Here is a 25,588-nt window from a genome sequence, read left to right on the forward strand (position 1 = left end):
TCTAAGGATCCAATGTAAATGTTTTTCTCTGATACTAATATTATTTTGATTTTATATTAAGAGAGAAAATATTAAAAAAAAAATTCCTCCGCTTCAGTTTAGAGTCAACTATTTTAAAATTTGTGTAATTCCCAGATAAATTGTTTAAAAACACAGGAATCTAAAATTTGACAATAGAAAAGTAATAAGCAAGACATTAGTTCATAAAATGTTAGTATTCACCAAATTGTTAAAATGCTTATGGCAAATGAAAGTTATCCTATTTCAAAATTAGGACATGCCACAGGCCTCAACTAACATGAATTGAATTCAACACCTCACAGTTAACCAATTTAGGAAGCACATTGCCAAATGTGCTACTCCTCTTTGAACTTTAGTATGAGAACATAATTCTGAGAACAGCATCCTTTGTGGGGAGAGAAGGTATGGCTCCTCTACCTGTCACTGTGAAAGCAGCACAAGCATTTGCAAAATCAAGAGCCTCCCTCAATCTTTTCTCATCCTAAAAATGGCAGAGGAAGGAACTCTTAGCTTCAATTTCTTGGGAATTACATGGATCATAGATGATAATTGGAATTATAAAAAAAACAGAAAGTTTAAAGTTTACATTCAATGAAACATGTTGAAATGAAATTATCCCAAGTATGAGCTTGTTAATGGATCAATATTCCCAATGTGAAACTAAATGTCTTGAGGTTTTCATGCAGGCATCTTATTCGTGAATTTCAAGCAACCCCCTTAGATAACTCAATATAAAAGTACTATTTGTCACCTTATAAATGTGATTGTGAGCAGCCACAATGCTCAAAAGTCCTCCTACAAAGGAATCAGCTGCTCCAGTTGTGTCAATTGCTTCCACCTCAAAACCAGCAACCCATCCTTTAAAGTCCTGTGCAACAATAAGGAACATCTATATGATTAAACATAACTAACCAATTTTGGATTAGCAAATAGATGGGAGGAAACATTTGAGCTCCATTTTTATGCATTTAGGATTAGATATTTACACTAAAATAGTGTTTAGGACTTGGCCCCTGTGACTGATAAGATCCAATCACTAGTGGAACCTCCCTTAAAAACTAACTATTTGGGGGAGAACCTAGCACTTAAATACTCCATTTGATGGTATACAACGGCCACGACATAAGAAATCATCTCTTATACCAATTGATAAGCAGCCAAGCACTTGGAGAATCCTCCCTTAAAAACTAGAGGTCAAGGGGGGGAGAATCAAACATTTAAATACTCTACCAAGTTCCTATCAGTAACATTTATTGTAGCATTGTGAACATAAGTAGAATAGAGATCATGCAAGATTTTGTTTATGGATCAAAACCTTGGTGTAGTATCTACAGCCTCGTGCTCCTTCAGTGACAATCAGAAGTTTGAGATTGTAATGGTGCAACTTCTTCATGATCACTGTGTCATCATAAGGATCATCACCTTCAGTCAAGAGTCGAATTTCATCCACACTTACCTGTTCTTCAAAACAGACCGTATGTAGATAAATAGAGTTAATAGCCATTTTCAAGCACAAAAAAACACATGTAATCACTTGGTCCTCCTAACATCAATTCATCAAAATAGCCTTTCAATGTCAAGTATAAAGAACAAATTTGGTTCTTCAAATTTCAGATTTTGACATCAACTGGGGTCCCTTTGGGAGGGCAATTTTATGTAAAAAATGACATTGAAAGACCATTTTGAAGTACTTATTTGTATATTTAGAGAATCCACACACACGTGCGCACGCACGCACGAAACATGTACCTTAATGATGTCGGCATAGTTCCAGACACTCATAATGCCCTGTCTAGCAGCCTCCTTTGATGGCCATAGTGGCAATGCCAAATTTGGGGCATAAGAAAGGAAGCAGCCAGACACTTTAGCAGCATTCATTGCAGCAAGATGAGCTGACCTACAAGGTTCCTTAATCAAACTTACTGAACCATAATGAAATATTGTGGCCTGCATAGCATAAGATACTTGATGAAACAAAATAACTGAAATGCACAATTATGTTGATTTAAGAGCTATGGATTTGGAGCAACTTGTGGAACATAAATTGTAGCATTTTTTATTGAAAAGTATTATTTACTTCAAAAACCAATTTTTCATTTGAAAATACAATTTCAACCGTTATTTATGGAAGATGAAATGAAACAGGTGGATTTCCTTAGGTTCCATAATGCACTAATTATATTACCTTCTTTATGAGGTCCATATCAATTTCATCAGGACGAAGGAGCACATCAGAACTTGGATTTCGGTAAAACATGAATTCAGGTTCTCCATTACTCTTAAGAGCATAAAATCCCAACGCTGTCCTTGCATGATCATCAAAGAGCAGGCCAGAATTGTCAACACCATTTTGTTTCAGAATATCAGATAACAGATGTCCAAATTCATCATTTCCCACCTTCCTTGCAAATATTAAAGACACTGTTGTCAGACAAATGGACACTGGTAGATTAAAAGAAAGAAAGATTCACATATAAAGACTTTGCTTGAACATGGAACTTTGTTAAACTTCAAATAAAAATTAGATAGAAAATTGTAATGTATTCCAAATTTCTTTGCTCTTGAATTATGATGGGATAAAAAACTTTGGAACGACAAAATGTTCTGGTTGAAAAGCTAGGCATTATCCAGAAAACACATCGCTGTGTACAGACAGGTTCAAATTGTTTTTAATATTATTCTCTATTTGAATAAATTTCTCTATAAGAACTTATAGGAGAAGAAAGTAAATGTTTTGAGCTTCTCTATAAGCTCAAATCAACCTATATGTGCACCTTAACTTTTTTAAAAGTTAAATAAAAATAGCTTTTATAAAATTAAGTATATAATTTCATCTTAACTTGAGCAAAAAGCTCAATTCATTTTATCTTTTTAGTAGTATTTTCTTCTCCTATAAATACTTACGGAGAAGTTTGTTTAAACGAGGCCTGATTCAGACATTTGATGCAAAGGCACAGTAAATAACAGCAATAGGATTTTGTATAAAGAGTTCTTGCAAACAATAAAAATAATATTAATGGGAAAAAATAGTTCCAAAATATATATTGAGCACATAGCTAATGTTATATTCTCGAGAATTTCACCTTGCCAATGAAAGCTGCTGAGCCTCCTAGTCTACAAATTCCAACAGCAACATTGGCAGTGGCTCCAGAAGGGAATTTCTTATAGGCAGTTGCATCTGCAAGGGACACTCTTGCTACTGTAGGGACCAAATTGATCATCATCTCCCCAAAGCAAACAACCAGAGGCCCTTTATGACTCTCTCTTCCCCGATGTTTAGATGAACCTACAAATAACAAGTACCACTCATTAATTACTTGTTATGAAATTGGACATAATTTGACAAACATCGGCAGTTAATGTTGTTTAATTTCAACCAATTTTAGCATCTAATTAATTTCTTAAAGACAAAATTTTCCTTAGTTTAACATCTAATATGACTAATATTCAGAATTTTTTAATGTTAAATATAGTGAAACATCTATTATTTTCACTGGTCTTTGTGCCTCACCTTTGTTGTGATTCTTGTGAAGATGTCATAACTTATAAGGACTTAGGCCCACATGAATTGTATTGAATTTGCGAGTATCGTGATGAGATTAACCCATATTGCAATTACAAAAAGTTGCTCCTGTTTTCATCTACATGTATTTGTGGTTACCCAAATTGAAAACATAGAGCTTTGCATATGCAGAAAATGAAAATAACCTCTCCTAACAAAGTTTTCACTATACATCTCATTGTTGGTATTCAATAGATTAGGTCAGTTTAATACTATGTTGTTAACTATTTTAATTTAAAATTCTAACAATCGGGGCTTATTTAAATCTAATAGTGGTTATAAATTATATGTTCTTGAAATTGCAATCTAAGTTCAATGGGATTCAAGAACAACATTTGTTATCGAGGAAATTGACTGAAACCTTGAAAGTTTTGTTCGATATGTAAAAAAAAAATTCGAGAACAATTCAAAAGTAGTAGACGGGTTTCTTGATCTTTGTAATTCGAACTCAATGACACAAAAATTGAAAAAAAAAATTGAGAATGGAGGGAACCCTCTGTCCGTCACCACTCACCACCCTAATTGCATCTTGCTCAAGATTTTTTTTAGCTTAAATATTTTTTTTCGTCTATGTAATCTAGTTTTTTTTTTTTTTACCTTAAAGTACTTTGGATAGTGAGAAAACAGATGATAGTGGTTTAGGAAACCCAATTGAGGAAAATGACAATGGTTTGAACATAACTATGAGGTATATTGATTAATAGACGATTCAAATTATATGATGTTTTTATATGTGTTTTGTTACTAAAGGAAAGAATTTTGTTTTTAGATTTTTGTTGAGCAAAACGATTTGAAGTGGTTTTGAGATGTTGGAAAGGAAATTGGATTTGTTATTGTCATAGAAAGGTTAGAAGCTAGGAGGAAAACCTTTGTCCTACTACTTGTGAAAAAAGGAGAAAAATATAAAAAATATAAAGATAAGTTAATCCGTAATACTGAAATAAAAAAATCAGTGTCCTTTTAAATTAAAAGAGACTTATGAAAGACATTGATTGAAAGTATGATTCTCTTATACAATGGAATCATATTTATGTTGCATAGTTTTATTTCCCACCTCAAATATTGTAACAGATTCCATTTTACATGTGTACAACAAGTAATGTGTACAACAAAAATACTTAATTCAGTTAAAATCCACTCACATGGATGGCGAGAATAGTTAAGTTTGGAGGTGAGAATAGCAACTTTCTATCAATTTCGTGGAATCCCCTACTATATAATTTTCCTATTTGTGCGGTAACCTTTCAATTGGGCTTTTATTTTTTTACGAGAATAATTGGGCTAATATAAACACTTGTTGGGTTTATACCTCTAATGATGACTTTTGCATGGGCGTTGCTATGTCTACCCTACAAAATTGCTGGTACACCAAGCAATTGTGTGATTTTTCCATTTTACCCTTCTATAAAACTGATATGAATTGAACAATCCGCAAATCTCATACTAATAAACATATTAATTATTATATCAAAATTAATTATCACAAAACTTATTACTATAATTTATATACGCATTAACTATATATTAGAAATTTTAGTATTATATATAGTGATATTAATTATTTTATAACATAATTAACCTATTAACTCAGTTGATTAATCCATATGAGGCTTATGGATTAACCCAATCCATATCAATTTTATGAAATGACAAAACGGAAAAATTATGCAATTATTGGATGTACCAGCAATTTGGTTGAGTGCACATAGCAACACTCCTTTTGCACAGGAACTACATTCCCTTTCCCTATTAGGTAGATTGATGGATATTGCTACAATTTTTTTTTATATTTTTTAAAGGGATGGATATTGCTATCATAAATCACTTATTCTCATTTTATATATTCTAGGAACGATCATTGTTTCTTTCCTCCACTTACACCCATAATACGTTTGTCCTTCGCAAGTGATCCCATACCTTAATGTTAGTGTAAATTTCATCAAGAGGAAAAGATAATGTAATATTTATATATATCTAAAAGAAGAAAATGTAATTTACTCTTACAACTAATCAAACAAATTTTAATTATTCTTAAAAATCAAATAATTCACAAGACCAAAATGCATAACCACTTAATAATCAAAATGGGTATCAAAGGAGCTAGGGAAAGAGCCAACCAAATTGTATCAAGACCAAGAAATCTTAATCGAAATCAACATGTTCATAGTTAACATAGAAATCAACCAAAACAAACAAATAAAAAGATGGTATGAATGAAATTAAAAAAATAAAAAAGTGGGAAAATTAAGCAATACCGGAAGAGGAACTTCTAACAAGCCTGAAGCTGACCCTGCGACTACCGGACCGATGGAAGGTCACAGGGAAGCAACAGCCTGTCATGTTGGGTTTGTAGAAACCCTTTGGAAAAGCTGCTATCACCAATTTATCACCATGGACATGATGGATGATGTTTCATAATTTCACACATGATTGTGGTTCATCATTGGCAAAGAAATTAGCAAAGAGTCATCAAGGAAGGGAAAAGGGAAAGCATGCCATATCAATCATTGTTTCTATATTTTACCTTCCATCCGGTTTTGTTGGAAATCTCAAAATATTTGTCTTACAATTTGAAGGCCTTTTACTATTTATTTGGTTGTTTTCATTTAGTCATTTTGTTCCGAATCTAATCATGCAAAAGAATAGTTTGGTTTACTTTCTCCCCCCCCCCCCACATCTTTTTATTACCCTAATTTAAATTATTTCTGATTATAATTTTTAAAATTTATTTACTTGATCTATTTTTAAGATTATATTAAACAAATCCAGTCGTTTTGTCAATATTTTTTTTATATTCTCATTATTATTTTTTGTTATATGTCTATGTTTTCTTTCTGTACAGCCATGATTTTCCTCGTGAATGGATGGGAAACTAAATCTGTTTTAAGATGTCATGAATGGCAAGAAACTTGCAGAAAGCTATGTATTATTTGCTATGTGATCAGTTTAATTGGGAGCTTTAATTTTGGGTCCAAATTGATTTTCAACCATTTTTGTAGTGTGTAAAAGATAAAGATTGAGAAAGGAAGAAATAGTTACCTATATGCTGAATAAATGATTATATAAAAAATATTTATTTTAAAGTTTTTTATATAAATTTAAACAAACTCACTGATTATATAATTAAATTTCAGGATTGTAACTTTTTAAATTGTTAATGAAGGAAGGAGGATAGCCCACAACCTCGATCTTGAATTCGCCGTTCCTATATCTTGAAGCTATTATTATGCTTTAGTATTTTAGCATTACTGTTTTTTTTAGAAGAAATATTTTAGCATTACTTAAGAATGGTCTATTACTTATTTCCATTTTTTTAATCGTGATAATCAAAGATAACGTTAAGGGATTTAAAATAATTCATCCAGTTTGTTGACAAAATTGAACTCTCTTGACACTCACTTGCGTATTAATTGTTTATTATCTTGATTAGCTGCATTGTTACACCAAAAAAAAAAAATGAGATGAAAAGTAAATCCTTGGATACTTCGGCTTTCCACCGTCCTCTTTTTACAATTCATTGGCTACTTTAACCGATAGAGCCACAGAAGGACTAATTAAGGAGATTGTTTAAAAAAAAGATTGAAATAAAAGATGGTCTTAAAAGAAAATCATAGATAGATACCTAGCAACAATATCCTTGATTGAAATAGTAAAAGCATAGCAATAAGACCCAAAGTTACAAGTCATATATATATAGACAATATATATGTATCAGAATAGAAATCCGCAAACTTCCCACACAAGTCTGGAAGATAAATGTTTTTTCTTCATAATAACAATAAGAACCCAAGTCCAAAAGTCATATATATATATATATAGAGAGAGAGAGAAACAATAAAGTAAACCATATAATCTAATGTTAAATCAGAGGAACCATCCTTGAAAATTAGTCTCACTGGCCATGGTCTTTGGGACAATGGATGGCTCACCTTGAACAGAATACCTGCAAGAAAGTAACGAGTTTAATTATGAGTTATTCGGACCATTTTTGCTTAAGACATTGCTTCAAATATTTTGGAGATTATTGATACCAATTTGATATACTTGCAATGTTATCAATTTCAACCAAAGGTTTAAACTTTTCAATTACTAAGGATATTTGATTTTGATTGTTTTTTTTTTCATTTTCACTGGAAATAGAAAATGGTGATGAAAATATGTTTGGTTGGATTTCTATTTTTATTTTCAGTTAAAATATTTTTTCAAACAAACCAAAAACTAAAAACAATAAAATCTCGTTTTTAATGTTTTCAGTTTAAACCAGAACCTCATTTTGAATATAATGAAAACGCGATGACAAAAAATGTAATTTTAAGTAAATCTAAAAATGTATTTTCTTTTGAAAATACATTTTCAGTGTTTTTATTTCTTGAAAACAGAAAACAAGAAGTTAAATCAAACACGTTTTTAGAATTCTAATATTTTAAAAATAAAAACAGTTTTTAAAAAATGAAAACAGAAAATGAAAATATAAACCAAACACACCCTAATTTTTTAAATGGATAATTTTATTTTTTTTAATTTCGATCTGTCTATAATCACATAAATTAAATTACTTCACATCTTTATATATTCGAATATGCATGCCAGTTAGCGCCGCTCTATACAGAGTTGCACAAGTACATTCTAGATTCAGCTTGTTTAAAAAACATTAATTTTCTTCCATATGTCTTATGCAAACATGTTTGGCTGAATCAGAAACACTGAAGCCACCATAGATTGAAATCTGAAACTACTTCAAAACTCAAAGGCCACATAATTATGCAAATTATGCATGCGTGTGTGTGTATATAATATATATATATATATATATATATATATATATATATATATATATAATTTGAGGTATATATAACATAAATAGGAATAAAAGGAAATTTGGCTCGAATTGAATATACCCTATTTGCAAGAAAGGCTCAGGGTAGGTTTGGGAAGGCAGCAAGGGAAAGCTCCCATCTCCAGCAGCACTAGTGGAAGTAGAGCCCCACAGACTTGCTTTGAGATTAAATCCATAAGGCTCAAGCTGAAAAGGAGGCTTCAAAAAGCATGAAATAATCAATGAATAGAAAATGAAAAAGAAAAAATAGGAATAGAGAGACATGCATTTGCACTAATATGATTCATGTTATGCTGGAATTGTTGGTTGTCGATGTCATAGTGCAAAACCTTGAGTCTAAGGTCTTCAAGATGACGTTCCTGCGAGATATGAATGAGAACACCAAAGTTTAGTATATAAATCATCAAAATGAATATAAAAAAGAACCATGCATAGACAATATATACTAATTTCTAAAAAATTACAGAAAGACAATTATACAAGAAAACAAACTAACTTAACCTTTCTTATTAATTACCTTTTGGCGAAGCTCTTCCACATGTTCAATAATCAGTTGTGTCTGCAAATGGAACAATTTTTCAGGCATTATCATCCAATATCCATGTTCGTATCAATTAGCTGCGGTACATAAACTGATTGAAACCAATTATTTTTGTACCTATAAGGCTAGTTTGTTATAGATAAAAAAAATTATTCTGACGTAAAATAATCTAATAGTTATGTTTTAAAAAAAAATAAAAAAGAAGCAAATTTAAAATATTAACGGTAATTTTTAACTTCAAAGATTAATATTAACCATTAGATGTGGTAATTTGAAAATATTAAATAAATATGAAAAATTTGTATTACAAGAACAAGATCCTACTCTCTTTTATATTACAGCAATAGAAGTGCACAGAGGGCTTATACATTTACACGTACCTTCCTCTGCCTAGCTTGTGATAAAGCTTTTTCAAGTTGCTCCTCAAGAATTTGCAACTCTTTTATGCTCAGTGGTCCAAGATCTTCCCCATGCAAACGCCTGATATATGCAATCAAATCGCAGATTAAAGAAAAATATAATATCCTAATCTCCATCTCCGCCTAGAATATTGTATGTGATTAAAAAACATGTATCTGAATTTCTGTGTGAAATTATTATAATCGAGAACAATAATATAGAAAGAGTATAATTTATAACCTTTGTGTCTTTTGAACAGCTTCATACTTTTCATTTAGTTTTGACATTTCTTGGTACCAGCCCTGATGATTGTCAAAACAGAAATTCATCAGAATAATTTTTAACAAGATTAGCTAACTATAGTGCTTTATATATGGATTAAAATTAAGAATAAACTAAAGAAATGTACTACAACCTAAAAAACAGGACAATGTTTTATGTAATCTTTCAGAAAAGAATGAAATTATTTTCATGTGAAAAAAATGTAATAATTATTGAAAGACAATAACATGATTTTAATTGCATGCGTATAATTTCAAGTACATTTAGGTAACAAAGGCTCTATTAACTCAGTAGCTGTCAAATTCACATTAACAATTAAGGTCAAAAGACCACAGAAAGAAAACAAACATATATATCAACTTCAAATTATTATTATACAATTGATGGGATGATTAATAGACAAAGATTTTCATGGAATTTAATCTAGTTGTTTGGAGACACATCTTAATGTATTTATCTTTTAAATTAATTTGCTGTTGACTATAAGTTATTATAAGAGTCCTTAAGGTGAAAAATTAATTTGAGCAGAGATGAAATTATACACATACCTGATTTTCAAGTTCAACATTGCCATCTTGATTAGAGTACTTCCGGTATCGATCATAGGTTTTTATAATACTGAAAATTGAAAGAAATTCGGTAAGAATTCATGATATATATATAGTTCTATGCAATAAGGAACAGGAGACATTTAACCACAAAATAAATCCAAAGATAATAAAACCAACTTGAACCTCTTTTGTCAAGAGTTGGGGGTGATATAAAGGAGAGGGTTTATTTTGGTTCCTCCTAAACTCATTCATATATTGCTACCCTATTAATGTATCATATTATCCAGGTATTTGCATCTATAACGATAAAAAAAAAAAAAAAGAAGATGAAGTTATTAGGAACAGTTTTCAATTTGATTCACTAATAATATTAAACAGTTTCTCTCATTGGAAATGAAAAGCGTAATATCATTGTAGTAACTAATTCTAATTTATTTGTTTAAAGTTATTAGGAAAATTCTAAAATTATATAGTAACAATATGACATAGTCTATTATCAATATTTGTTAGATATCAAATATATATGCAAAACCAATTGATAGTTCCAATCAAAATATTTTTCTCAAATTTCTTGCCGAAATGAATTTATTTTCAAAAACAAGTACTTCTTTCATCATATTTTTGGAAGAATATATAATTAAGTGTATATTTTTGTAGTTTTTAACTACGAATTGAATAACAGTTTAAGTGGATGATGAACACTGGATTAATTGGTTTATCTTGAGATGGATAAATAATACCAAAAGGCTAGGGTTGAATTAAAGGAAAGGGCAAATTTATGTATGATATACTTCTTTATATTAAAATTATATACAATTTACAATCGGAACCAGAGATGTTATTTTTTCCTCCAGAATTACATAAAATTTACATTATATGATTTTAAAAAAGAAAAAAACATTTTTAAATGATTTTGTTTTGAATTATTGCCAATATCCGCCGTAATTTGTTTTCAACCAAAATAAAGAAAGACAGACTTTCTCTTTATTATGAGGAATATATAAAATTGCCCCTCCCCCCTAGACAGATCCACATGAATGACAAGTGTTTTGTCATAAGATCATGAATTGGAATTAATATTTTATTTTCTTAGCAAGAAAATATGATGAGTTCAAAAGGAAAAATAAATCTAAATACCTCGAGCTGCCATTTGAAGATTAAATCATAACATGAACATAATCGCACCTCTCGTATCATATAACTCTGTGTGTGTTTTTCATTTTTCTCTGCTTGTGAGAAAAATTGTTCCTCTCATGTCATATAATTGCAAGATTTTCTTTATTTTTTGTTGTCTTTTTTTCCCCTCATTTTTCTCTTTTTGTGAGAAAGAAAAACGTCATAGATTTGTACTGTTGTATTAGTAATGCATTTTATCCCAGTTAAGAGAGAGAGGGGGGGGGGGGGGGGGTGTAATTATGATATGTGAGTGTGACAGAAAACAAACTATGTATAATGCTTCTCTTCTGTATAATCTCTGATTTTTCCTCCACGAGTGGAACCCTCAGGCCCCAATAACAAATTAAAGGGGGAGTCATAGAGAACAAAAAATCCAGAAAAAAAGGACCAAGTATGATAAAACATGAGGGTTTGTCAGAACTCAGATCACAGATGCATGTACGTGTTAGTGAAAGAAAACCATGAAAATGATTATAGAATTAAATAGCTAGCCACACAAATAAATAAATAAAAAAGGGTGAAAATAGTGTTAGAATTAGGGTTTGTGCAGTTAAATACATCAAATGCAAAGAGTTTTGAAAATAAAAAGAAGGAGGAGGAGAAAGTACTGACCATTTTGTTAAAAGGAACTAGAAAAAAGAAAGAAAAAGGGCATGAGAAAAACCCAAAAAACCAAGTGCATAAAAACATTTGAAAAGAAAAGAAAAACTAGCTTTTAAGGTGTTTACAATTATGAGAGAGAGAGACCTTTGAGCATCGTCTGGAAAGGTGAAGAGCTTGCCACGAGGTGAGAAAATGACAAGGGCGACCTCAGCATCACACAGCACTGAGAGCTCTTTGGCTTTCTTCAACAAACCTGTCTTTCTTTTCGAGAAGGTAACTTGCCGATTTATTTTGTTCTCAATCCTCTTCAGCTCAACCCTTCCTCTACCCATTTTAATTTCTCACACCAACACACTATCTCTCTGTGTTGTGGACTTGTTTGTTTATGTTAATAGATAAGAGATTCACACGTACGTATGCATCAACCCCATGTGAACAAGGGTACGTCTAGGAAATTAATGATGAATCATTCCTCTTGCAGCAGGTTGACCGAAAACTTGGAGAAAAAACTAACCAAGGGAATTTTTATTTTTTTTCATAATATCTGTTTTTAGAACCATTTATATGCATAAAACATTGGAATTTTAATTTGAAATCTTACTGTAACATTAATATATTAATTTTAAAATTTAAAGGACCACCACATTGGCACATTGTAACGATTGATTCTACCCCAAAAACAAAAACACAAAAAAATAAATTGCAAGGACAAGGGCTCAAGTTTTACATACGCAAAAGTTAACATCCATATATATGCATGGCTGTGTTCTTCATATTGTCCTTGTTTTTTTAACTTATTTTTCCCCCCTGCTCGTTCCATAAAAATTATAGATTATAGAAATAAAAAAAAAACGCCCCGCTTATTCTGAGTATTCTAAAATTTTATTATTATTAATTTAATTAATAGAACGTATTTTGGGTTAAGTTAAATGATAGTATCATGCAGTGTGTAAGTCTATTAATAGAGAGAGGCGTGTGTCAGAGCCTCATAGGACACTGCATATGATTCGATTCCTAGGATATCCGGAGGTAGTCCACATCTCTGCTTTTTGCCATAGGTAAGGAACAAAACAAATTGAAACAAAAGATAGGGAAAAAATTATTTTATATGATGATAGTATTTCTTTATCATATGACGAATTTCATTAATTAACCAAATACTTATATCCAAGAGACGACGTACACACTACTATTGCTTTAATTCACGTACAAATAATGTGAGTAAAGCTTTCATGCCAAGCCAGACCCCTTTTTTATTTCAGTGGGTTCAGCATGTATATGTAAAGGATCACAAGAACCATGCATCTAATAAGCTTGAAAAACCAATTAACCGAAAGAACCATTCAACTGTGATATTTAATCAGAGACCCTAGCAAAACCAATGTAGGAACGAATATTAATTTCCCATACAACTTGCATCTATATTCAGCTTCACATAATTCATTTATATATAGGAACTGATTCTCATTTATTAGCTAGCTACAAGAAAAAAAATAACATTAGAGATGAAACAATTTATATATAAATTTTAAAAAATCATCACTAAATTTTCTGTGACTCTAACGAAGAAAAAGCAATTTTAATTTATCACTAAATTGCATGACTAATTTTTAATTTTTTATAGTGCTTGCAACTAATAATTTTTTTGCTCCAATTAGATGTGAGAAGGCCAGAGAAATTCTTTTGCTGAACTGTGACTTTTACTCAACTTTTATATTTTGTCCTTGATTAAAAAAAGTAATCACTTTTATTTTGTCATTCAGCTTTCATTGTGCGTACAAACAAACATAGATAATTCATAATTTTGACTTCTTTTAGAAAAGACTCTTAAATTAAGATAAATTTGGAAAGTGGGAATTAATAAAAGAATGAAAAAATGAGGAGTGTGATCAGCAAAGTATAAAAAAACCTCACCCGTGTGTCATTGTAGATAAGGTTGGACTTTTTTTTTTCCAACAGAGAAGGTTGGAATTTGAACAACTCCAAAGAGACAAACATACAACAAATAATTAACTCTTTGGGAAAAAACGATTAATAGAGGTTCCTGGATCCCAATTTTGAAATGTTAGTATTTTGGCTAAAATGCAAATAAATGCTACTTTAACACTGTCATGGAAAGACAAATTAACCAGGCCTTCTTTCAGAGATAGCCAGATAGGCAAGGGAATCTGTGGGAAGTCATTGATTTTCACTTCAACTCCATCAATCCTCACAGAAAGCAACCACAATTGCACAAAGTTTGTAAAATGTTCAATTAAGTGCAAAAGCATAATTAAAACAAACATGTTTACATATATAGTGATATTTTTTTGAGTTAACAAACTTTCATTTCATATATGGCTGTGCACAAGACTCAACGATCATATGCCCATATGCATTGATTTTTTACTTTCAATAAGTTTTGGAAATGTACTGTGTCGTTAAAGGTCTTGTCATTCTCTCAGAGATTAATAATGTTAGATAGGTATTAGCTCTGCACAAGAGGGGGATTATTGATTTTCCTAAAGACATTTTGTCCTTTTTGCAACAATGGTATTGAAGACTATGCAAAATAAAAAGCATTACTAGTCCTAAAATAATTGCAGTTTTAACATTTGAAAAAGAATTTAAATCGACTGATATTTTTATTTTTCAATAAAATATTAAAATATCTATTCCAATTTTATCATGTAATAAAAAATGTTATCTTAAAAATCTTAATATGAAATCAAGAGAGAGAACAATAATGTTTTAGTAAAAATTTTCTCTAACAAATAATAATTCTCTTGGAATATTTGTTTTCTTGACCAGTGAGAAAAAAACCTTAAACATAGTTATCATAAGACGGATATTAAAGCTTAATTATCAATTTCATTTTTATAGTATTTTAAAAAGTTTAATTTGATCCCTAAATTTTAATATTTTTTAATTTGATCCTTAAATTCATAAAAATAAATCAATTTAATTTTCAAAATCTTAAAATAAATCAATTTGGTTCTCAAAATTTTTAAGAATTTAAGAACCAAATTGAACCATTTAACATAATTTAGAGATCAAATTGATTCATTTTTAAAAATTTGATGATCAAATTAAATATTTTTAAAATTTTAAGATTAAATTAATTTATTTTAAAAAATTTAAGGATCAAATTGGATCTTTTAAAAATTAAATTGAATTATTTAAAATAATTTAAAAATTAATTGATATTAAGTCATTTATTAATGTAAGCAGTTATTACCTCTTGGTCAGTGTTACGTGAGGTATGAGGTATACTTCATGTGTATGCAGGGAAAGAAAACCAAAAGATTCTTCTATATTTTATGACATGCGGTGGTACTGGTATACTCTATTTGACTCACAAGAAATGAATAGTGTGTTTTGTGTTTAGATCTGGTTTTTCTGTTGTCTCTTTTTTAAGCATATCTGTGTTACCCTTTGAAAATTACATAATTTTAAAATCCTTTGAAAATTACATAATTTTAAAATTGAATCACAACATTAAATATTAATATAACTACATGAACAACATAAAGACAGTTAAAATAAGGATAACAGAAAAGTCAATTTCTAATGTGTTCAAGGATATGATGTGCTTGTCATCTTAAATATGGTCAAGTTCGGTTTCTGGTTTTGGTTTTCAGGCAAGGTTGTTAGGAAAAAATTTACATTCTCATACTAGTACAATTGATTCTCTAGCTTATAAAAATATTTTGGTTAATTTCGACCACCTTGTTTTATGTATGGGTCGGAGTATTCCATATGCTTTTTTTTTTTTATATAATTCTTCTTTTGCTTATAAAAATCATATGCTTTTTATAGAGATGTTTAATAAGATCCGATCGTTTTGTTATTACAATGTAGATAAATTAAAGTGATAAAGTCAAGAAAACATAATTTGATCATTTTGATAACGCTTTCTCCTTCCATCATTTTAACTTCTACCAAGACTTTCTGTTTTTTTATAAAATTCTAAAATTCTTTTAGACCTGAGAATGATTGGGCTAGAAAGGTTGATTGAAATTAAGACAATGAAAAAGCATCACAACAAATTAATTTTTAATATACAAAAAATGTAATAAATTAATTATGTTGTTAAATTTGTAAGATTATTTTATTATTAAATTGTAATGTTCAAGAATTAATTTGATAATAAATTATATTTTTTAAGATCAATTTAACATTAAGTTATAAGTTTATGAACTAATTTGTCATTAAATTATCTACAAGATTAATTCATCACACTTTTTACATATTAATAAACTAAATTTGATTTTTTTTTATTTTTCAAGAATATCAGTGTCTTATAATTTCATGAATGAATTTGGTTATTTATCCCATTTTCAATCCATCATAGCTGGTTTAGACATGTAGTGTTGAGTTAAATTAGCTATTTACCCTATTTTATATTGATAATACAAAATATCTTTGCATAATCATCGAATTTTATATTCCTATGTATGATAAATTTATTAACTTTTATGATAAATATCTTAAAAGTTATATTTTGACACTCTTTATCCCGGCATACATATAATTAAGAAAAATATATAAAAATTTAAAATTTAATTAAATCAATTTTATTCAAATCACATAAACAAATTCACGTGAAAAAAATGATCACATTCACTTCACTTTTATCAGATAAAACTTATTCAAAACATATTCGGCTCAAACAAGACCGTCCAAGTTTACAAAAGGAAGCAAGTTAAGCAGCAAAATAAAATAAGATAAAACAACATATTCAAAACATCATGCAATTGTAACAGAAACTCATGCTTCAATGTCACATTCTATCAGAACATTGTGTTACAACGTCCTCTAGAATGATGTTCTTTTAAGTCATCCACCTAGCCATTTGCTTCCACAAATACAAGGTTTGAGATCATCACATGATCTAAACACAAACAACACATGGGAAGTGAGTTATCACATTTCTAAATAAAATACAAATAAACAAAGATATAATCAAAATACATTATAGAATTATTTATAACATAACTCAACTTAATACAATCCACGTCACTTCACTACCTCATCATTTAAATTTCATTATAGAAATCATCAATCACATTATACATGAATCACTCACTCGAGCAAGACGTAACAACACTCACAAATTTCATAATAAACAATTTATATGCATTATGCAACAATTATACTGAAACTCAAGCCTATATATAATGTGGTATCATGTCAGTGAAAAATCATACTGGGACGCTTAGGAGTACACAACAAGACACACCACACAATGGGTATGTCAGGTCACTCTCATTAAGTAAAATCATAAGGTGACTAGTCAGGGTCACTCTGTTTTGCGAGAATGCCCCAACCATATGGGATCAACATAGGCTTAAAGGAGCACTCAAACTGAGTGTTTTTATCCCTAAGGCCTAGACTCCGAAGAATCTGTTAGGGTCTCACCTTCCTGATTCAGGTCCAACCCTTAAAACAACTTTTGTATGCATACACTGCTCATGAATTATACAATACTCACGATCTTACACTTGTGTTTTAAACACGTTTAATACATTGCGCTAAAATTTAACACTTTAGATTCGTAACCTGGAACCCTACATTTTTCCTTTAATAGTTTGCGCATAAACACTTTTCTCAAGATAAACACCAATTCGGTTATTGTATAATTCACAACTCACAACCCATAACACAAATATTGTCACATCAGGTATTAACCACACACTTATTCACAATCATATCTTATGTCCATAATTTAATATCTCATAATGTCAGAATTCATCATCACATGTTTACGTGTATCTCACAAATTAATGCATGTTCAACTTTGCACTTATACTCAATTTCAATAATAAAGTTATGATCTCAAAGCAATATGTTATTTCACAATTAATCAAATATTCAATTTATCACTTACACACAATTTTAATCACAATTTCATGATTTTAATATTACAATCTCTTAATTATAATCATACATGAAGAATTATAATACAATAAACATCCTAAAATAAATCATAATTTGATCCTCTGAGGATTCCTACACCTGTTCATTCTAATCTCAATTGCGATAAACTCATCTCTTACCTCTAAGTGGGTTCACTTATGTAGTCCGATAGTGATAGCGGCATCATTAGCGTTTTCTAAGATTTCTCATGCTTTTGCTCTGGGTTCTTTATTAGGGTTTTCAAGTGTTAGAGAGGAGAAAAGATTAGAGCCTTAATTGCACTATCTGCTTGCGATGATCATTTCTCCCTCCATAGATATTACTTTTGAAATTCCAATGGTGGATATGTGTGAAAATGAATTTTAAACCTAGTGTTCAAATTTCATGATAATCTAACAGTTAACAAGTTCAGGATCTTAGTTTTATTAGAACAAGTTTGGGTATATATGGGAAAATGAAAGTTACATGCGATGGACATTTCTCTCACCTTGCAAAGCCCAACGGTCGAAATGTTTTGAAATGAGTTCCAAACTTGGTGTTCAAATTGCATAACGATCCAACGATTAACGAGTCCAATATCCTGGTTTTATTGGAACAGATTTGAATATATGCAAAAAAAAAAAAAGAAGGTTTTGAGAGATAAAGGAAAAATGAATTTGAGAGGAAGAGATTGTAAAAATATATGTAAATATAAAAATTGACCTAAAATGTCTATTTATAATTAGAATACTTTTAGTCTATTATTTACTCATTTTTCTTTATTTTATTATTTTATAAACAAAAACTTTATTTTACTTCAAATCAAATGAATAAATAAAATATCATTTTTATTTTCTAAGAAATATATTTATTTTTTTATACTTAAAAACATTATTTTAATTAATAAAAAATTTCTTTATTTATTTAATTACAAAATTTTCATTATTTTTTTAAAACTTTATTTATTTTTAAATAAAATCCTTTTTAATTTATTTTACTATGTTTCATACATCAATAATACTTTATAATTAATTGATAATATAAAATTATTTTACGGTATTGAATTTTTTTGGTAGAATGAAAAAATTAAAGCACAAGCAGAATCAGCTGACAAAAGTTAATTAGATCACGTAAAAAAGCATCTAAAACATAAGAGGGGGGAATAATATGAATTCCTCCATTTGCATTTTGAAGTCGAGCTCCCACATTGGCAAGTCTATACGCCACAGAATTGACACTAACTTCCCTGCTACGTTAATTGATATTTGTAGTTATTTCTTAATTATTTGTGTTGTTTAGCTATATACAGAATAATATAAAAATTAAAATTGAAACGAGTTACATATCACAAAGTACTATATCAAAACAATATTGTCTTCAGACGTATCCGTGGCTTTACATACAAGTCAATAAATTAGAAAACACCGTTGCAATTGTTGGTTTATTTATTGGACTGGTTATTACGTCAAGAACCACACAGACTTTTACTACTCCATTGTTGATGTCAGGGTAGTAATTAAGATTGTCACTACGCGTTATTAGACTTTTTATGTGTGCCGCTCTTCTTAATCCATCTCACCAAAAAAAAAAATTAAAAATCAGGTATTGTACATAATTAAAATAAAAGTTTCTAAGAATGTTTTTAAAATATTTGTTATAATACATTAAAATAAAATACCGTTCGTTATAATAAATATTGAGTAATTTATTTTTCAAATTTTTAATTATTGTAAATGTAATTTTCAATATATTAAATTATGTGTTTGTATTTGATTATCATTTATTTTCTTAATTGAGGATTTAGTAAAATCATTAAAATTAAAATATATTTTATTTCAAAATATTTATTTATAAACTAAATCAATTTTACAAGTTTATCAAAATCACAAACAATGATGCAGTCGTGCAAGATTAACACATAGTAGCGTTGCTTACACAAATTGATGGTAAATTTGCGGGTGGGGGACTAGGAATCATGCATATTCATGTTTTTGGGTTTTTTTTTTTTTTTTTATGAATATCATTTGATTTATAAAGGAGATTCAACCATTTAAAATGATGGGCCCTAAAATGGTTTAAAAGGGTATAAAATAAAGTTTAATTTTAAAATATTCACAAACTTTTTTCAATAAATGCTGATGGTTTATAATAAAAAGTATGAAATAAATTTACTTTAACCAGAAATATCCATCTTATATTCATGATTTTTAATCAAAATTACTCATCATTTCTTGTGAGATTACTTTGTATCAATATTTATAATCTAAAAAATAAAATTTATCTTAATTGGTTAAATAAGATGCATGTATTTTTTACTCATGATATTGATACGGAATATCTATGAAAAACTAATTCTTACCTAAAAACCTAACCAATAACACATAATTCAAATATGTAACTTTAGTTAAAAAATAAAATTTATTATCATTCAAACCAACCATTTATCTAATGTTAGAATTTATAATTTCATACCATTTATATATTAATTAAAAAAAGTGATAGAATAAGTGATACAATTATAATTTAGATCTTAGTTACACAGAACTATTTTATGATCCTTAAAATAAAATTTGAAAGAGAGAAGGTGAGAGACAGAAAGAAACAGCTGGGGAAAGCGAGGGCAAGTTGGAAATAGACCCACCCAAAATCGCATCCGAAATTCCTAACAGAAGAGAAAAGGAAAGCATACATTCACATTTCACACACACACACATACTACTCTCTCTCTCTCTCTCTCTCTCTGATGGATTCGAGGGAGTAAAAGCAAGAAAGCAAGCATTTGGATTTGGATTGAGATCCGCAATGGCACCGAACAACAACAGAACCAAGGGATCCCATTTCCCTCTTCTCGCTTTCCTCTTTCTCTGCCTCCTCGCGCCCCTTCTCTTCTTCTTCTTCGTATCGCCCCTTCACGGTCTCATTCTCTCATTCTCAAATCTCACTTGTTTTCAATTATTAGTTTTGTTTCTAGTGTTGGCACATCCACGTAGAGTGTCAAACAATAAATCAGATTTACAGGAATTCTATATTACATGCTTGGATTCTCCATTTTTGTTTCTTAGGGACTTTCTAATTGTCGGAAATGAGGTGTTATAATGTTAATTTATTGTGATTAATTTGCATTTGAGCTTTTGTTCCATGCGTATGCCTATAAGTTTTAAGTTGGTTTAATTTAATTACTTACTTCAAATGCATTCTGCAGATCGAAGTGATAATTCAGCTGTTTCGATTGAAAAGGTAGCCTCTGTTGTACATTTTGGGGTTTATTGGTTTTATAATTAGGATCTTGTTTGGATACAATTCTTCATTAGCACTTATAGAAGGAGACAATAAAAAGGTAAAATGAATTTAACTTCTTGCATAAGCTAAAATCAACTTATGCACTTAATTTTGTAGACGTTTTTTTATTTATTTATTTGAGGTGCATAAGTTGATTTTAGCTTATAAAAAAGCTCAGTGCATTTTACTTTTCTGATTTTCTTCTCCTATGAGTGCTTATGGAGAAGTTGACCCAAACAGGACCACATATATATATATAGCTTCTGGCTGTTTTTTATGTCTGTTTTAATTTTGTTGGCTGTAGCAGGTTGCCAAATTGAAAGAATGGCAGGCACTGCAGGATCTTAAATCGCTTTTTTCGAAAGAGGCAAGTGAAAGATGATATTTACATTATACCCTGGTTCTGTATTTCATGTAATGTTATTATGTAAGAGTTCATTTGCATCCTGGGATTCTAATAAATGTTATGTTTCAGGTTCTTGATGTTATTGTGTCCAATACAAATGATGTGGGGCCTTTGAGTCTTGAGAGTTTCAGAAAAAATAATCTGTCTGCTTCATGGAGAGTTGCTGGATTAAGGACTTCAAATGCTATGAATCAGGTTTGGAAAACTGATATGCTTCTGCTAGAAGCTTTCATTTCCTGTTTAAAGAAAAAATGGCATTCTTTTGCTCTGTGATAATCCATTTCTTTTTTAATTTTTAATTATAGCTAAACCAACCAGCAGACAATTTTAGACAAGAGAAGCAAAATGGGAAGGAAGGAAGATTTTCAGGTGGTATCGTATTGTCGGGTAATGTGCCTATGGTGTATTTTGGTTTAATTTCTTATTGAATACTTTTTATGAATGCAGTTGGTCGTGCTCAGTGGACTGACAGTCCTGTTCAGCTATCAAGAAGGGTAAGCACCATTAATCATTCGTGAATATTTTTCTTGTTTTAACTTGCATACAGCTTTTTTGGAAACCATTTACATATGTAAGTTTGAATTCTGGGGTAGTTTGCCACACCTTGTATCATGGGGGGCACAGAGTTTGTGGCTGTTATGGAAACAACCTCACTAGTCACTGCTGATATATATAATCCTTCCCAAACCCCAACCTGACATGATGGTAGGCAAACATGCCGGACTGACATTTTTTACTTCCGGCTGAAATGAAGTTGTGCCAGAATATACTTTGACATATTGCAATATTACCATTTTGTCCATACATACAATATAAGTTGTTGGACTGCCAATTTTAAGAAAAAAGTTCCACATGGAATAAGAATGTCCAAGTTGAGTTACTTGAGTATCATATAAGTTGCAATGACTTGTACACCTAATACCTTAAGGTTTTGGGTTATATTAGATGACTTGTGTGATTTTCATTTGGTCTGTTGATGAAAGATCTTTGTGGTATTAGGCTTTCCTTGCAACCCAACAAAAATGTTATCTCAAATTAAATTTTGTTAACTCTATTAAATCTATACTCAAGTAATTTAACCCAAGACTATCCTAATAATTCATTCTTATAACTTGTGGCTGATTATTCCCAAATGTAAAGCTTATTCTTCCTAAAGTAATTCTTCCAAAATACATTTGACTTGAAAGCAAGTAAGCAACTGCATACCAATAACCCTAAGATTTGTGTAAAGTTCAATGTTGTCTTGTCTGTACTGTGGAGTGATACTCTATTTTGGAAACAACAGAACAATTCTGGAAATAAACTTTGTTTTGTTCTTTGTATATATCTTCTACAGCAATTAGTAGAGAAAAGGAAGGAAAAGCGTGCTGCTGAGTTGGTAAAACAGGATGATGAAGTAATTGTAAAACTTGAAGATTCAGCTATTGAACACTCAAAATCTGTTGATTCGGCAGTTCTAGGTAAATACAACATTTGGAGGAAAGAAAATGAGAATGAAAATGCTGATTCTACAGTACGGTTGATGCGAGACCAAATCATTATGGCTAAGGTTTACTTGAGTATAGCAAAGATGAAGAACAAGCTTCAACTGTACCAAGAACTGGAATCTCAGCTTAAAGAAAGTCAACGTGCTTTAGGTGAGGCAACTTCTGATGCTGACATGCGTCACAGGTATGAAAGCTATGAGCAATTTTCTCTAAAGTGATATCCATTTGCTTTGCATTAAGCCATTAACCAACTTTACTAATCAAATATTTAATTATCTGTAGTGATCATGAAAAAATCAAAACTATGGGCCAAGTTCTTTCCAAGGCAAAAGAGCAATTGTATGACTGCAAGTTGGTTACTGGGAAATTGAGGGCAATGCTACAAACAGCTGATGAGCAGGTTAGGGGATTGAAGAAACAAAGCACATTCCTTAGTCAGTTGGCTGCCAAGACCATACCGGATGGAATTCACTGCTTATCTATGCGCCTTACCATAGATTACTACCTCCTTCCTCTTGAAAAGAGAAAATTCCCCAGAAGTGAGAATTTGGAGAATCCTAGTCTCTATCATTATGCCCTGTTCTCGGACAATGTCTTGGCTGCATCTGTTGTTGTCAACTCAACTATTGTGAATGCAAAGGTGACTTAAACAGTCTTTTACCATACCAGTGTGTATGTGCATGTCTATATAGATATTCTTTTATATAGATGATGAATAATTTGTGCTTGCACTGTACAACCCGGACATATTTTGTTTGTGCAGTGCATCCCTGACTCAGTAAATAATATAATTAAACTTTGCCTTCATTATCTTATGTTTGTGTCTTCAACATTGCAGGATCCTTCGAAGCATGTGTTTCACCTTGTTACTGATAAACTAAATTTTGGAGCCATGAACATGTGGTTTTTGTTGAATCCTCCTGGAAAAGCTACAATCAATGTTGAAAATGTTGATGAATTTAAGTGGTTGAACTCATCCTACTGCCCAGTCTTGAGGCAGCTTGAATCTGCAACAATGAAAGAGTATTATTTCAAGGCAGGCCATCCAACTACTACTGGTGCTTCAAATCTCAAGTACAGAAATCCAAAATATCTGTCAATGCTCAACCACCTGAGATTCTATCTTCCACAAGTTTATCCAAAGTTGGATAAGATTCTTTTTCTTGATGATGACATTGTTGTCCAGAAGGATTTGACTGGATTATGGGCTGTGAATCTTAATGGAAAAGTAAATGGTGCTGTTTTAACATGCGGAGAGAGTTTTCACCGATTTGACAAGTACCTTAACTTTTCAAATCCGCATATTGCAAAAAATTTTGATCCAAATGCTTGTGGTTGGGCATACGGGATGAACATGTTTGATTTGAAGGTGTGGAAAAAGAAGGACATCACTGGCATATATCACAAGTGGCAGAATTTGGTGAGCAGTTGAACATAACATTGGTTTACATCACATGTCTGTTCTTACATAATAAGATGACTACAGACAGATTTAACTCCTCTAAAGGGAGAGTTACCCTTTAGATGATAAAGTGCTATTACAACCATTGATTGAAAAATTGACGGTTGTAATGTTAACAACTTCCATAGTTTGTTATTATGTGCCCATGCATCTTATTACATCATCAACCATTGATGTTACAGTATATGGTTATAACCCACTTTATTTTCTAAAGTGAGACTCTTTAGAGGTGCCAAATCCACTTCAAATGATCTTTCACTGACCCTTTTCTTCCTGTTTGATTCCAGAATGAAGACAGGGTGCTGTGGAAGCTGGGGACATTGCCTCCAGGGCTGATGACATTCTATGGATTAACACATCCACTTAATAAATCATGGCACGTACTCGGTCTGGGTTACAATCCAAGTGTAGATCGCTCGGAGATTGATAATGCAGCAGTCGTACACTACAATGGTAATATGAAACCGTGGTTAGAGATAGCCATGACAAAGTATCGGTCTTACTGGACCAAATATGTCAAATTTAATCATCCCTATCTTCAGAATTGTAAGCTACGTGAATGATCCTCACAACTAAGTCATAAGCAGAGAACACTCATTTTCTCTGCACAATACCCTCTCCATCTCCTTTCTATCTTGGCAATTTCAAGTGAAGTGCCTTGCTATGATCTAATGTATAAGCGATTGGGTCAATGCTTGTTTAGTGGTTACCCCTACATCATGTCTTTCCCCCGTCACTATTTTTGCCTTTAATTCATTTTATTTGTTTACACTACCCTCACTGATTTGGAACAAGGTACATAAGTAGTATACCTTGTTTGCTATTATAAAATCCCTTCATTGTATACAATACTCTGATAGTAAGACTGGACTAGAAATAGAATAACAATTTTTATGTATTCTTTCACAAATAGCTTTCTTGTTTAGTTTCGAGACCTATTTGATGTTTTATGTTTGCATATTGTATTGAATTTTCTTCAAGTGCACGAGTCATAAGGAATTGATAAAATGACAAGTATTTGCTCTCACAATAATCGTGTGATTATTTAATTATCTTAGTTCATGATAAAATGAGCAACTAAAGTTAATTAAATTAGGAAGAAAAT

At 30.6% G+C, this 25,588-nt stretch overlaps 3 protein-coding genes across 4 annotated transcripts; 1 reads left to right on the top strand and 2 right to left on the bottom strand.

Moving 5' to 3' along the window:
• Positions 1-182: 182 nt before the first annotated feature.
• Positions 183-6,112, bottom strand: LOC114367649 (probable fructokinase-7). Its single transcript, XM_028324833.1, has 7 exons — positions 5,839-6,112; positions 3,105-3,307; positions 2,207-2,419; positions 1,771-1,968; positions 1,337-1,477; positions 773-889; positions 183-502 (listed from the first exon to the last, which is right to left on the bottom strand). The coding sequence occupies exons 1-7, from the start codon at positions 5,921-5,923 to the stop codon at positions 374-376; spliced, it is 1,086 nt and encodes a 361-aa protein (XP_028180634.1). The 5' UTR covers positions 5,924-6,112; the 3' UTR covers positions 183-373.
• Positions 6,113-7,447: 1,335 nt separating this feature from the next.
• LOC114368559 (truncated transcription factor CAULIFLOWER A-like) lies at positions 7,448-12,325 on the bottom strand. Its single transcript, XM_028325778.1, has 8 exons — positions 12,117-12,325; positions 10,191-10,260; positions 9,601-9,662; positions 9,342-9,441; positions 8,938-8,979; positions 8,687-8,779; positions 8,482-8,606; positions 7,448-7,526 (listed from the first exon to the last, which is right to left on the bottom strand). The coding sequence occupies exons 1-8, from the start codon at positions 12,302-12,304 to the stop codon at positions 7,448-7,450; spliced, it is 759 nt and encodes a 252-aa protein (XP_028181579.1). The 5' UTR covers positions 12,305-12,325.
• Positions 12,326-20,431: 8,106 nt separating this feature from the next.
• Positions 20,432-25,419, top strand: LOC114425263 (polygalacturonate 4-alpha-galacturonosyltransferase-like). Of its 2 annotated transcripts, none has more exons than XM_028392113.1 (10): positions 20,432-20,763; positions 21,052-21,086; positions 21,433-21,495; positions 21,604-21,729; positions 21,840-21,903; positions 21,982-22,028; positions 22,871-23,205; positions 23,304-23,661; positions 23,860-24,441; positions 24,771-25,419. In XM_028392113.1, the coding sequence occupies exons 1-10, from the start codon at positions 20,652-20,654 to the stop codon at positions 25,044-25,046; spliced, it is 1,998 nt and encodes a 665-aa protein (XP_028247914.1). In that variant the 5' UTR covers positions 20,432-20,651; the 3' UTR covers positions 25,047-25,419. The 2 variants fall into 2 exon arrangements, with proteins under 2 accessions (XP_028247914.1, XP_028247916.1); XM_028392115.1 differs by having other exon boundaries at positions 21,436-21,495.
• Positions 25,420-25,588: the final 169 nt, after the last annotated feature.

The sequence above is a fragment of the Glycine soja genome, chromosome 9 (genome assembly GCF_004193775.1).
Source record: "Glycine soja cultivar W05 chromosome 9, ASM419377v2, whole genome shotgun sequence".
Lineage (NCBI taxonomy): Eukaryota > Viridiplantae > Streptophyta > Magnoliopsida > Fabales > Fabaceae > Glycine > Glycine soja.